Source organism: Euprymna scolopes, chromosome 35 (genome assembly GCF_053919585.1).
Source record: "Euprymna scolopes isolate OS-2025 chromosome 35, ASM5391958v1, whole genome shotgun sequence".
In the NCBI taxonomy this organism is placed as follows: Eukaryota; Metazoa; Mollusca; class Cephalopoda; order Sepiida; family Sepiolidae; genus Euprymna; species Euprymna scolopes.
The window spans coordinates 24,585,274-24,599,950 of NC_136516.1; the positions used below are offsets into that span (position 1 = coordinate 24,585,274).

At 40.1% G+C, this 14,677-nt stretch overlaps 1 protein-coding gene across 1 annotated transcript in view; it reads right to left on the reverse strand.

The window, feature by feature from the left end:
- Nucleotides 1-1,713: 1,713 nt before the first annotated feature.
- The window catches only part of LOC145259736 (uncharacterized), a 48,041-nt gene continuing 35,077 nt past the window's right edge, over nt 1,714-14,677 (reverse strand). Inside the window, exon 4 of the mRNA XM_080117436.1 lies at nt 1,714-6,378. Coding sequence (XP_079973562.1) covers nt 6,180-6,378 — 199 coding nt within the window. The 3' untranslated portion in view covers nt 1,714-6,179. The remainder of the gene's footprint in view (nt 6,379-14,677) is intronic.

Consider the following 14,677-nt stretch of genomic DNA (forward strand, 5'->3'; position numbering starts at 1 on the left):
CCTAACCCTAACCCTAACCTTAACCCTAACCTTAACCCTAACCCAAACCCTAACCTTACAGAAAAGAGACAAAGGGCATGTTCTTTCTGACAGTAGCTCTTGAAAAAACATAAAACAAAAAGGAGCAAACGCAAGAAGTGTACCTGGTTTTATAAAAGAAGACGTGAAGAACGTGATAAGCCCACGTGACTGGCTGAGATTTGAGGCTTGGAGGTGTAGTTACAGTTCAAACTTTTCTCGGAACCTCACACCTTTCGGCACAGTCGAAAATGAACAAGCATAAAATAAATAAATCCGATTCGGCATTTTTTCTTTTTTAACAAAAGCATTTATTGCCGTTACTCTGCCATCTCGATACCACCTAAAAAGTCTTCTGCTGCAACACGTCCATCTAGCCTGGTTCTTTCCTCCTGCCTCTGATCGCATGCCGACCAAAACCGGCTCATTTTCATCCTTGACTTTACACTTTACTTCTTCGACCCGCACTTTACTTCTTCGATTACGTGATGAATTTTTTTCTCATTTTTCAAATTTTTATTGTCGGACACACATCCTAATTTGCATATGTGCTTTTTGTCAGGTAGTGCTGCTGCTAATCTCTTCGCAAGCCAGTCATCTTTTGCTGCCGCTGGTATTTTCTAACGCGCTCATATGCACTAGGTTACAGAAGGAAAGAGGACAGTTCTTCGTTACGTTGGTGGAAAGCTGCGATCTTGCAGAACAATTGCTAAACCAGAAATTATTACTCAATGTAAAATAAATCCTCCCTATTACCAAATTGGTCCCTGTGTATTTGTTTACATTTAAATATTAAAATTCCAGAATACTTTTACGTGCTATTAACAAAATTACGTCACGCGATCTCTTTCAAATTCATTTCGTTCAACATTAAAAAAAAACGATCTTTCTTTCATTTGTATTTTTAGGATTTGATCGGACCGTATGTGCATGTTTATTAGTCTTTAAAAGATGAATTCGAAAGAACAAAAAATCAGTGAAGCATAAAAAAGATTGGAAAAATTTCATTTATTTTAGAGTTGGGTTCACGTAAACGGATTAAAAATCAAACAGAACAAAAATAGACAGGCAAGTGTATCAAACAGAAACGCTCTAAAACGCCCAGTTATTGCCGCATTCTAAATTAATCAGCTAAAACTACTTACGAATAGCGTATCTGTTGTATTGGAAGCGTGATGTTATATCACCATATTGTTATATGCTCATATGTCATCATGTTTCCAATGAGAATAGACACACAAACAAAATTCTCATCACAAATTTAAAATATTCCCTTGAATAAGAGATATTTCTCGAAATATTAGTTGTTTAAACACTGTAAATAAAGAATCAACACGATTAACATCTAAATCTAATAAGTAATTGCCGCATTGTGACAGCTTGTGTCAGATATATATATATATATATATATATATATATATATACATATATGTGTGTGTATATAATGTAAATAAAATTTAATTTAATTTAATGTATATATATATATATTTAATGTAAATATATATATATAAGTGAGATAAGACACTGATAGAATTCAAATGAAAAATCCTGATAGATATTAATTGAAGTAATACTTTCAAGGAGATCCTAGCCAAAAAGGAAAAGCTCAATATTTAAGAATAGAGCAATATATAAGTTTCGTGGTTCAATTTTAAATTCTGAAAAAAAACAACAACATACAGAGACATATATTCGATTTAAGAATTTATTATTTGACAAAAGGAATATATAGAAGGGGTTATTTTAATTTCCTTAATCCATGAGTTTTCAACAATGGTTCATATCATCAGGGGAAATGAAATGCAGTGAGCAAAATGTTCAGCTGCGAATGGACGCTATTTTGCTTTTAAGCAGAATTATTGAAATTAGTTTTTTGAGTGGTTGCGGAAAATTATATGGAGAAAATTACACGGAAAGAGAAGTTGATACAACCTGGGTAGTTCATTATCGGAAGGAGTCCAATGTCATTCGGGGAATGGACTATACCAGCGTTATAGTAAGTATAAACTGAATTATCTCCCTTGTAAGCAAATCAATTTATATAAACAGGCATTGGATTAGAGTCACAAAAAACTCATTAAAATAATGTATATGTTTTCTCCGTCTTCTTGCTTTTTTTTTTTTAATAATTGCTTTCTTTCTTCCAATATGTTTTTTCCAGTTCTTTGAAAATCATTTCTCTTTCTCTTTTAATATACCTTTGTTTTCGTTTCATTACGATCAGATGTATGGCTTTTACACAACCAAATATCACTTATATATTCTGTTAAATCTAAAAAAACAAATACGTAGATAAATCAAAATAAATTGATTTTTATTAACGTTGCCATTGTAGTTACAAAAAAATTATTTCGTCAATTATAAAATTCATTCAGCTGAAATAAATAAAGTCGTAAGAAGAAAATAAGAAATAATTTTTTTTTACCAAAAAATTACACAAAAATAATATTCACACAAAACAGTTAAAACATACACTTATATGCTTTTTTTTTCACCCACGTTCACCCCAAACAAGGCATATCGCCACTTGGACGTAAGGGGCTACTATTTAAGACTACGTCTAAAAAATATTAACAAGATGTTGATTCACATTACATTTAAACTTATGTATATCAGTACAGTCAGGAAAGTAGGCAGCACAAATGGAATTCCAAAGTCTTGCTGTTCGAGAGAAGAAATTATTAGAGTTAAAAGCTTTCTGGGATTAATGGACCTCAACAACGAAGGGGTGTGATTTTGTTGCAAAGCAGATCTAACGGTGTAATAATGATAGAAAACACGCGCGAAATAAATATTGAAACTGCTTTTTCTTTTTCTTGATGTCTTCTTGGATAAGCAAACATTTTACGTGTCGTTTCCCATTCTTGCATATCGTAAAACTGACAATTTCTTCAATCCTTATCCTCGAGTGGCCACCGAGCTTTGATAAACAGTGTTACATTAGTAATAAAAACTGGATTTTTGAGTCACGACCATATTAAGGAAAGTTGAACTTGTAGGAAAATTTCTTAACAATTTTCGTGTTCATATGTCTAATAGGCTAAACTCAGATAGTGGACAAACAGACAGACAGACAAACAGGCAGACAAACATAGACAGATACACAGACACACATCTATTATTAATATAATCTGATGCTTCCGTTCAGTCTCAAGAGACAATGGATACTCCCTGTAAGTGTAGCGGCACATGTAATTGTGAGGCAAGCTTTGCGGAATCTCCAACCACACCTCTCCTGAATTGGCACTGCTTGAGTCCAGTGGCAAGAAGTGCTAGAATACTGGAAACAATGCCGAACTAAGTGGGGAGCATATACAGCAAATGGTCACTCACTGACCAGACTAATATGATCACCCACTGACCAGACTAAAATGGTCACCTACTGACCAGACTAAAATGGTCACCCACTAACCAGACTAAAATGGTCACCCACTGACCAGACTAAAATGGTCACCTACTGATCAGACTAAAATGGTCACCCACTGACCAGACTAATATGATCACCCACTGACCAGACTAAAATGGTCACCCACTGACCAGACTCAACGTTGCTTAACTTCGGTGATATAATGGAAAGCGATGTTTCAACGTGAATTATGCCGTATATATTATATTATATTATATATGCTATTAGTATGTATAATTTTTTTCTCTGTGCATAGAATATGCAATACTTCAAATCTCGCATGACAATTTGAGTTTTAAAAAAGTAAACTAGTCGACTTTGGTCTAGGGAAACCAAAAGGTTCCTTTGTTGTTAGCTACTGTGTCAAGGTGTAACGGAGGGAACTTCTGAATTCTTAGGAATACTTTAATGATCGTTGATCCTCACTGCTGAGTGTTCCCTTTCTTGGATCAGGTAAAGCAATCAGTTGAAAAATGTTCATCGATCAACTGGCAATTTCTTAAATCCTAATCCCCGAGTGGCTTTTAAATCTTGATACCAACGAAAAGTGTGACCTTATTGTTTCTAACCATATAAAGAAAAATTGAATTGGTAGGGATTTTCTTAAAACAATTTCACATTCTTATGTCTAATATGGCGAAACATAGTACATGTGGGCATACATACACATTGTTGCAATATTTTTGCTTTCTTTATGAGTATGGTTATAAAAAGTGCAAGGTCATATTTTTAGATGAGGTTGATAAGAACTGACCAATCAGATGGATCCATGCTCTGCTACCAACCAATCAGAGACGGTGTAACAGAGCCGCTGGCGCTTGGTTAACAGCAGAAGCCATATACAAATGACCAAGCCGGCTGCGCGATGTGACGTCACAGTAGAGATAAAAAGGACACACGTGTTCAGAGGATACGTATTTGAGACGTATAGGATTCGAGATGTATTCGAGACACGAGAGAACGGGAAAAGACGTGTTCGAGACAAGTGTTCAGAGAAGTGGTGTTTGAAATGTCACAAGAGAAGTACATGTTCAAGACGCGCGGGTGGCATCAGAGCGGCCGTAGATAAATGAATTGTTTAAATATTTAGAAAAATGTGTTGTTGGAAATACTAGATATAAAGGTTTTTGTTGAAAGCTGAAAAAAAAATGATTTTCTTCCTTTTCTCTATTTCTTTAATATTATTTTTCCCTTTTGGATTTTCTTGTAAATTTGGGGTTTTACGTTTTGAAATGCGATGATTACGTTGGTCCCAATTTTTCGACTCGAAAATTAATATTTAACTCTGGGTTATAAGATCAAGTTACCCTTCGAAAGGGGTAAATCTAAGTATTAAAAGACGCCATTGAAGGGAGCTGACGTCACATCTGGTTATTAGTCAGCACTTTTTCAAATATGTATAAAATAACATAGCAATACTATTGTGTAGTATTAAACGTTAAAATTTCACTAAATCTTATGACACCCCCATGCAAAAAACTGACCAGCTGACCAAGTTAGACTTGACCATTCGGGCCAATTTTTTTATATTATTTTTCCGAAGGTCTGAAATTTTAAATGATACCAAATTCAACAATATTGGTTCGGTATGTCGAAAGTTCTAGGAGGACATACTAACAGACGTTTGAGATTTACATATATAGATAACGACTACGTTATGACCGGAATCACCTCATAAAATACACTGAATATCTTAAAATTCCTGCGCATAATTTTTCCTCTTCGTCTGCAAACTTTTACAATTCAAAGTTTCTCTGGATTGATTCCGCCATTTTGTTTGGAAATTTTTTTCTTTTCTGAAACAAAATGATTTTTTTTTTTAATTTATTTATTTTTTTATTTTATTTTATTTTTTTTCTTGGCCTTCGGGACAAGATCACAGTGTAGTATCTGTTCTTCAGATGCTCCACTCCAATTTCTTGTTCTCTGTCAGTGGAGGAGAAATCCTTCACGACTGAGACAATTTTTTATTTTTGTTCCTTTTCTCCACGTTAAAAAACGGTCCTGGTGTCTAACTCTGTCCCGTGGGGAGGCATTGTAAATAGAGACAACTCAAGATAAACATCAACTGCCGTTTTTATTATAAGTATTATTTAGTATTAGTATGACTCTAGCGAGGATTGAACCTTAATCTTCCGATCCATTAACCAACAATGATAACAAATTGACTTATTTGGATAAGTAGAGGATAATCGTTATAAATGTTCACATTCATAAGTTAATGTTTTTAGCGAACTTACAGTTAACAGACACGTATTTTTCTTATTAGTATAGATGTACTTATTTCTATGTTGAGAAGTGTACAAGTACATTTATCTGACAGAAATATGCTCATGGATAATGACATTGAAACATCGGAGGTGACGATGGAGTAGAGGTTAACGACAGGGACTGAAAACTTGGGTTCGAATCCAATTCGTTCCACAAAAATCACTTTCACTTAAGATGTTGGCAACCCTCTCGTGGTCTATTTCGTAAGTACTCAAGTTCTTTCTAGAAAGAAATTCGATTCGAAAAATATCGGGGAAACCATTGCCAACAATAGAATCTTTGGATTCACACGATGATGATGATGAGTTGCATTATTTTTTTTTTTTTTTGTGGGTTAGGGGAGATATGTCGTAAGATAAAAGAAAAGACGTAAAGTTGTTTTTTGTTGTTTTTTTTGCAACAAGAGAAACGCGAGGGTTGGCGAGGGTTGCAAGAGTGGGGTGAGTGCATACTCTTTGTTTGAATACCCTTCCCTACCCCGCTTCTAACCGAGATTCATCGCGAAAGGAAGGCTGGGTCTGTGTTGGGCTGGGTGGACGTCCGCTTGGAGTGCCGTGTGCTGTAAACTTTGGAAAATATTAGTGTACGGCGTGTAGGGCGTCGAACTCCAGCAGGTTGAAGGGAAGATGCCTTGTCGTTGAACGAGCTTGAGTCGGGAAGCCAACTGCTTCTTCCATTTTGTTCTAGAGAAGAAGATAGAAAAAAAGAATATTAAGTTCATCCATACACGAAATTATTGACGCAAAATCAGTATAATATTAATCACTAGCAGGATCCGCGGAAATTCCACGGAATGAGAGCTGATATTTTTTGATGTAGCGGAAAAAATTAGTTTCTTAAACAAAAATGAAAACAATAACACGCAGCAAATATGAGTTTACCAATATTCCTATAAAAATAGTGCCCATTGTATTTTAAATATAGAACTGACCCAAATGAGATAAATTAATAAATTAATAAATTAATAAATACTAATAAATACTCAGAAAGTAATATTGTGCTACATAGTTCAATACAAATAATAAAACCGCATTGCAAGATACATCCTTTACTTTACTCCTTCAGTCCGACGCGTCTTGACAAACAGTGCTCTTCTTTTTTGCCATGTTTCTGTCGAATGTTCCCTTTTATGTAACGTTTCACTGACTTCTTTCTTTGGTGTACACCCGCTGCACATCGAAATTACTATGAGCTCCCTTCTCACATCATAATGGACTTGTAATGTTAGACTGTGTTACGTTTGGTCAAAATCGGCTGTTCTTTCTTTTATCGGATTATTTCGATTATCGATTATTGATAATTATTGAATACACTCAGCTACAGAATCTATCTAAGAACACTGCTATAATAAGGTTAGTTATTTACTATAATAATTATTAAATACCAAATACCTACAGACTGGAATCATCAGTGCAGGGTGTCACGATTACCGCGAGTCGAGAGACTCGAACCCCGGCAACAGATGTCATGTCTGGCTCCATTAGCAAAGACCCGAACCATTCGGCTACCGTCAACCGCGAGAGATACAGTTGAATTTAAATATTTATTCTTATTACATGCTTTTAACGCCAGTCAGAGTGATCTAATCGTTATATGACGATCTGCGCATATGATCTAAGTTGGCCGACTTTCTATTACAACTGAAAGTGCTCCACAATAAGAACAAGTTTCTTAAAGGGTCTGACATTATTTTTTACTATAATTATTAAATACATAGAATCACTAGTGTTTCATCCTTTCGAGAATCAACAGTGCAGGGTGTCACGAGACTCAAGCCCGGCAACAGAAGTCATGTCTGGCTTCATTAGCAAGGATCTGAACCATTCGGCTACCGTCAACCGCGAGAGATGTAGTTGAATTTAAACGTTTATTTTTATTAAATGCCTTTAACATCAGTCAGAGTGATTTAATTATTATATGACGATCTACGCATATATATATATATATATATATATATATATATATATATATATATATATATATATATATATCTTCTTCTTCTTGCTCGTCCGTCGGAATCGACGATGCCCAAGGTATCAATCAATTCGGCGTCAGGGGTTTGTGGGTCCTGAGATGGCTGATGAGGCCAATCCGTGCTCGGCAGACTCTTCCACACTCTGGACACGTGAAGGCGGTATCGGCAGGCTGTGAACAGGCAGCTCTCTCCTTCCTCCTCTTGCGCTTCTGCTGGTCGTGTGTCATGCGTTGATTCTCTGCCCTGTCGGCTCCTAGGCTGATGACGCAACGCCAGGCCGAACGTTTAACAGCGCGACTCTCCCAAGACTGGGGGCTGATGTCAAAGTCTTTTAGGGACGTTCTCAGACAGACTTTATATCGTTTCTTTTGGCCCCCTGCATTCCGCTTTCCCTGGCTGAGTTCCCCATAGAAAAGTTGTTTGGGGATTCGGCTGTCGTGCATGCGATAGACATGGCCTTGCCCACCGGAGCTGGGTTTTGCGGATTATGGTGGTGATGGTATGGAGCCCCGCGCGCTTCAAGACTTCTGTGTCAGGAATTCTGTCTTGCCAGCGGATGTTGAGAAGATTACGGAGGCATCTGAGGTGGAAGCCATTCAACTGTTTTTCATGTCTTTTATATGGCGTCCAAGTTTCGCAGGCGTAGAGTAGGGTTGTCAGGACGACCGCTCGGTATACTTTCAGTTTGGTTGCGAGTGTAATGCCTCTCCTCTTCCACACATTGTCTCTAAGTCTTCCAAATGCACTGCTCGCTGTGGAGATCCTATGGTTAACCTCAATGTCAATGTTGGCGGTGCGGGAGAGGGTGCTGCCAAGGTAGGTGAATTGCTCCACAGCATGGATCTTCTGTCCTTTGACAGTGATGCCGGGTTCATGGTATGCATCTCCTGGGGCGGGTTGGTACATAACTTCTGTCTTCTTTGTACTGATGGTGAGACCAAAGTTGTCACAACTGGTGGAAAATCCGTCCATTTGACGTTGCATCTCTATCTCATTTGGGGCATTAAGGGCACAGTCATCGGCAAAGAGAAGGTCTCTGATGATGGTTTCCCTCACTTTCGTGACTGCCTGCATTCGCCTGATGTTAAACAATTCCCCGTCACATCTGTACTTGATGACAATGCCAGAGTGACTGTCTTTGAAAGCGTCCTGGAGCATGGCAGAGAAAACCATGCTGAAGAGCGTCGAGGCTAAGACACAGCCCTGCTTGACCCCGTTGGTCACAGGGAAGGGTTCTGAGGGGTCGCCGTCATCCAGGACACGAGCGGTCATGCCCTCATGGAACTGCTTGACAATGGCGATGAACCTGTCTGGACAACCAAATTTTTTCATGATCCGCCAGAGGCCATTTCGGCAAACAGTGTCGAAGGCCTTGGTCAGGTCGACGAACGTGGTGAAGAGGCCCCGGTGCTGCTCGACACACTTCTCCTGCAGTTGGCGTGCAGCAAAGATCATATCAGTCGTCGCGCGGCCCGCTCGAAAGCCACACTGGCTCTCGGGAAGAAGACCATCTTCAAGGTGCACCAGCAGGCGGTTGAGAAGGACGCGGGCCAGGATTTTCCCGGCGATGGAAAGAAGGGATATCCCGCGGTGGTTGTCACATGACTGACGATTTCCCTTGCGTTTGTAAATGTGAACGATAGTAGCATCACGAAAATCTTGCGGTAATTCTTCACTCTCCCACATGGATTGGAAGAGTTCTGTTAGTCTTAAAAGCAGTGTAGGTCCACCAGCTTTATATACTTCTGCTGGAATTGAGTCGGGGCCGGGGGCCTTCCCAGAGGAAAGTTGCTTGATGGCTTTGCTTACTTCCTCTGACGAGGGTGGGATGTCGAGCTCCTCGTTGATAGGCTCCTGGCGTAGTCGATCGATGGCTTCATCGTTGATGGAAGATGGTCAGTTTAGCACACTGTTAAAGTGCTCCGCCCATCTATCAAGGATTTGCTTTTTGTCATTCAAGACAGTTGTTCCATCGGAGCTAAGCAGGGGGGAGGAGCTAGAGGACTGGGGACCGTAGACAGCCCTCAGCGCATCGTAAAACTTCCTCATATCCTGGCTATTGGCATGCTCCTGGATCTCATCTGCTTTGGCGCTGAGCCAGGCATCCTGCATGGAGCAGAGTCTGGCCTGCACCTTGCTGCGGATGTTGATGAAGGCAGCTTTCTTTGCAAAACACTTGGGGTCACTCTGATGTGCACGGAGAAGTTGGCGTTTCTCCTCCAGGAGGGGCTGAATCTCAGAGTCATTTTCATCAAACCAGTCCTGGTGCTTCTTTTGCTTGGGTCCAATGATTTCGAGAGCGATGGAGTAGGTGGAGTCTCTGAGGTGTGCCCACTGATCTTCGATAGTGTCCGAGATGGTGAGGGGGACAGATAGCTTGTCTTTGATTGCTTCCTGTAGCTCATGGATGACATCTGGACTTTTAAGTTTTTCCAGGTCAAGGCGCTTTGTGACTTTCTGGCCCTGAGGCCGCCTCTTGGGTTGGATGTAGAGGCACATTTTGGATATGATCAGGCGGTGGTCTGTCCAACAGTCGGCACCACACACAGCCTTGGTCAATCTTACGTCTCTCCTGTCCCTTGCCCTGATGATGACGTAGTCAATCAGATGCCAGTGGTGGGAGCGTGGGTGCATCCACGACGTCTTGTTACGGGTGGGTAGGCGGAACATGGTGTTGGTGATGGAAACGTCGTGTGCAGCGCAAAGGCTGAGCAGCCGTAGGCCGTTGCTATTGCACTTACCCATTCTATGGTGGCCAAGGACCCGGTCCCAAGTGGAATGGTCCATGCCAACGCGGGCATTGAAGTCGCCGAGGACGATGAGCTTCTCTCTCTGCGGAGCAGCGGAGATGAGGCTTTCCAGATCTTCATAGAACTGGTCCTTGGTATCTTTGGGGTTAGTCATGGTTGGTGCGTAGGCGCTGATCAGTGTGGCGGTTCTTGCCTTGTTAAGCGGGAGTTGCATCTTCATCAGCCGGTCATTGATGCCGTCCGGGATGCTAGCCAGTTTCCTCACGTGCTCAGTCTTGATGGCGAAGCCCACGCCAGCCTCTCTGCGCTCCTCGCCGCTGCGTCCACTCCAAAAAAAGGTGTAGCCGCCACCTGACTCTGTCAGTTGACCCTTGTCTGAGAGGCGAGTCTCACTGAGGGCTGCGATGTCTACCTTATAACGGGCAAGCTCCCTTGCTACGAGAGCAGTTCTTCTCTCGGGTCGGTCAGCTCTGGTGTTGTCGAGCAAAGTACGGACATTCCATGATGCTAAGGTAAGCACCAACCCTTTCTTTCTCATGTCTCGACCGCTGTGAGGGAAACCCCGCCAGCCGCGGTATGCTGGCCAGGGGTGATGGTGAAGCAGCTATGTTTAGGGCTCCTTTTATCGCCCCGTCCTCATGCCATGGAGGCGAGCAGAGTGATCCTGAAAAGGACTGCTCGGTCGGCCAGCCAGTTGCCTGCACCCCCTCGCTGCTTCGGTCGAGTGGAGTACGACCAGTTTCTGGGCCGCCTGTGTGCAGGTTTGCAGCTACAGCTCCCAGTGATTTCCACACCTGCTGCTTTGCCGCTCGCCCATCGCCACAGGGCTTGGTGTTGACGCAATGTTTGACACCCTGACTTGCGCTGGATTTGGATTATAGTGAGGGGGACTTGCGCTGCATCGGCCTCACTCTCTCGTCCTGGCCCGCCCAATTCCAACGGCAAGACATAGTCGATACGGCTGGGGACGAACAAGGGTGCAGGAGCTGCCGGAGGGAGGCAAGTATGCCATCCAACCGCCTAAGGGGCTCCACTCCATCGTTTCTGTCGGGGTTGCTCCCCTAGCCTTATCCATTTCCATGGCTCTCACAAGGCAGTGAGTCCATTTGACCCATGGCTGGGATAGGGATTGGTAATGTGTCAGGGCATGTCCACACGTCGGTGGGCCGTAGCACAGTCCCTCTGGGACTCCCTACTGTTCCGAGATCCTCTACTGATTCAGCCTGGAGTCGCATGACAACCAGTTACCGTGTGTGACCACGAGGAGGCACAGCAGAGGCCTTGATGATGGAGAGGCTGTGTACTGACAGGAGAAGACTTACGCACTCGGCTTCTCGTTTCGCGCAAGGCTAGCCAGTGGTGGTTGCTGAGAGCGAGATGGTGCGTAAGCCAAGACGCTACCTTATAGCTAACACACTTGCGCATCACATCACCCTGTGTGCATTACACACACACACATATATATATACAGACGCACGCACACGCATACGCACACACACGCACACACACACACACACACATATATATATATCAAACTTTGTTAACCCTTCAACGGGTGTCACAAAAAATTAAAACTATATTCTGTTACAGTGACAATTTTATTTGAATTCCAAAAAATGTTTCGGAAAAAAATCCAAAGTTGCTTTAATTCAGAAAAATGTTTTATTAAAATTATATTTTCTTACGCAGACTTTTCAATAAATGTTTTTAAAGTTATATCTTGATACATTTTCATACAATAAATGTTTTTACAGTTATATCTTGATGTATTTTCATACAATAAATGTTTTTAAAGTTATATCTTGATACATTTTCATATAATAAATTTTTTGGTTTCAAATATTTTTGTGCTCGGAAAAAAAAATCTTGTTTATTATTTTTTGGCCGTGTTATATGACCAAGAAAGTTATTTCTATATTTGCGATCTACTATATCAATTCTTTAGAAAGCATTCTCACAGCGTAATATCAAACAAGGTAGTAAACATTGGTTAACTGTCAGTTGAATTAGTTTCAAAGGATAAATTTTGCCATGTTAAGATCAATAATAAAAAAAAGAACATACACATTGATGGAACGCAATACTGAATAATGGAATTCAATACAGAATGATGGAATGCAATACAGAATGATGGAATGCAATACAGAATGATGGATGCCATACAAGAATACAGATTTTCTTTTCACGTAGAAGCAAAAATATAAAGAAATATATATACTTCTATACAAATACGTAATGACATAAATAGATTCCATTCTTATAAGTAAGCAATACAACTTTTTTTTAATTACTACAACCACTGTTGCTCATGTTTCGGTCATGGATCAGTAAACAAGAACAAACTACTTCCTCGTAGACAAATTTTTGCTGTGTGTAAACAGACATTATTTAACCCTGCGTTAGTCCCATGGGGTGTTTTATCACCCCAATTATGCTCAAGGTCTCATAATTCCTAGTTGGCAACTTATTTCGTTTCCCCCCTCGTAGTATTCTCCTGACTCAGGCACAGTTGTATGGCACAGTTGTATCTCAGTTTTCCTTGAGTTGAATCAGATTGGAAGATAATGTTTATGTAATGACCTCATATTCATTTTTCTTGCTATTTCAGTTCATGGAAACATTTTGTGTTCATCATAGATATTAAAAATAACGCAAACTGGTGTATCTTGTGGGATTTTTAAATTAAAAGTAATCTAAATCTAAGATTAAATTTTTTTTTTCTTAATCTTATAATTTATTTTATTGTATTATTTTACATTGATATCAACAAGCTGCAAGTGATTCAAACTATTCAACAGGGACTGTAGATGTATCCTGAACCAGCAGATAACTATATTTTACAAAGTAATAACACTATAATCATTTTTGTGTTGGCGTGTATAAAAACTCAACGGGACTAACCATGTTTGGAACACGCAGGTGACTAACACAGAGTTAAAGGCAAAAAAGTAAAATTTATTCTAAAAATAGATGGTCAAATTTGACATCCATTATCTCATTCACGTGCATATAGTTATATAGATTTCTTATTTGCAATTCTCAAAAACGTATGACGCAACGGCTAAAAGTGCTCAGTATAATCCGTATTCAGTGACAGTGCCTTGATAGTGTTCAAAATAGACTTCGTGGCCTGGTGGGAGATGTTCTTTTCTCTTCGCTGCAACCTCTGTCTCACAGAAGAGATGTTGCGAGTTTGTCTCTGCTTTATCGTCATTTTCATGGAAAGTGTTCAACTGAGCTTCAATCTATGGTCCCCCCCTCGCCAAACTTTCACAAGAAACACTAGACTAGCTGAAAACATTATCAATAATTTTCCCCACTCTTTATCTGTACCTAAACCTAAACATAGATTCCATGATCAAAGCTTCTTTCTTAGAACTGCACGCCTGTGGAATTGTCTTCCGTTTTCCTGCTTTCCAGCTTTCTATAATATGGTTGTCTTCAAGTCCAACGTGAACAAGTTTCTGATGAGCCGTTCCACCTAAGTTAACAAATTTACCGAACTTCCATTACTATCGATTACTATATTGTCCTTTTGACTACTCTACACTCTTTAACCCTTATCCTTGAGTGGCCTATCGGCCTTGATAAGTGGTGACGTACTATGTAAAAAAAAAAAAGTTCTCTGAAGGTTGGAGATTTCAACCTAAGTACAGGCGATACTAAGAATATAATTCTAAATTATTTAAAACTTTTACCCGATCATAACTGACAGAACGAAAACAAGCGAACCCGAAGATTAAATGAAGGGTTCCATTTGACATTCCGTACGAATTTCCTAGTTCAACAGAAAGATTCCAGAGTTCAATAAAACGAACTTGAGAAAGGCTGGAGGTTACATCGACCGAAACGCTGAGAATGAAATACAAGATAAGAGCAGTGACCTAAATATTTTGTATGCTTGTTTTGGGGCGATGTTTGGCAAAAAAAAATCAATTTTATAAAAATGATATTACTAAAATCACCCTGACAAAATGATCAAATGATGCGTGGAGGTTTCACTTAACCCTAATCCTAACTCGACGGGGGTCACTTAATACAAACTCTAACCCGATAGGATCACTTATTGAAATAATGAGCACCAGTACATCCGGGTCTTTCCTCCTTACACGATTATGATTGGCTGGTTAAGCCATAAATACTGACTGGTAGTGACACCTATTGGTAGGTGTTGAAATGTACGCGAGCCTCACGCTAAGAACACCAGCTTCGACTGCGACAGTAATGCAGAATAATGGCGTGCGATTATTACCTGCT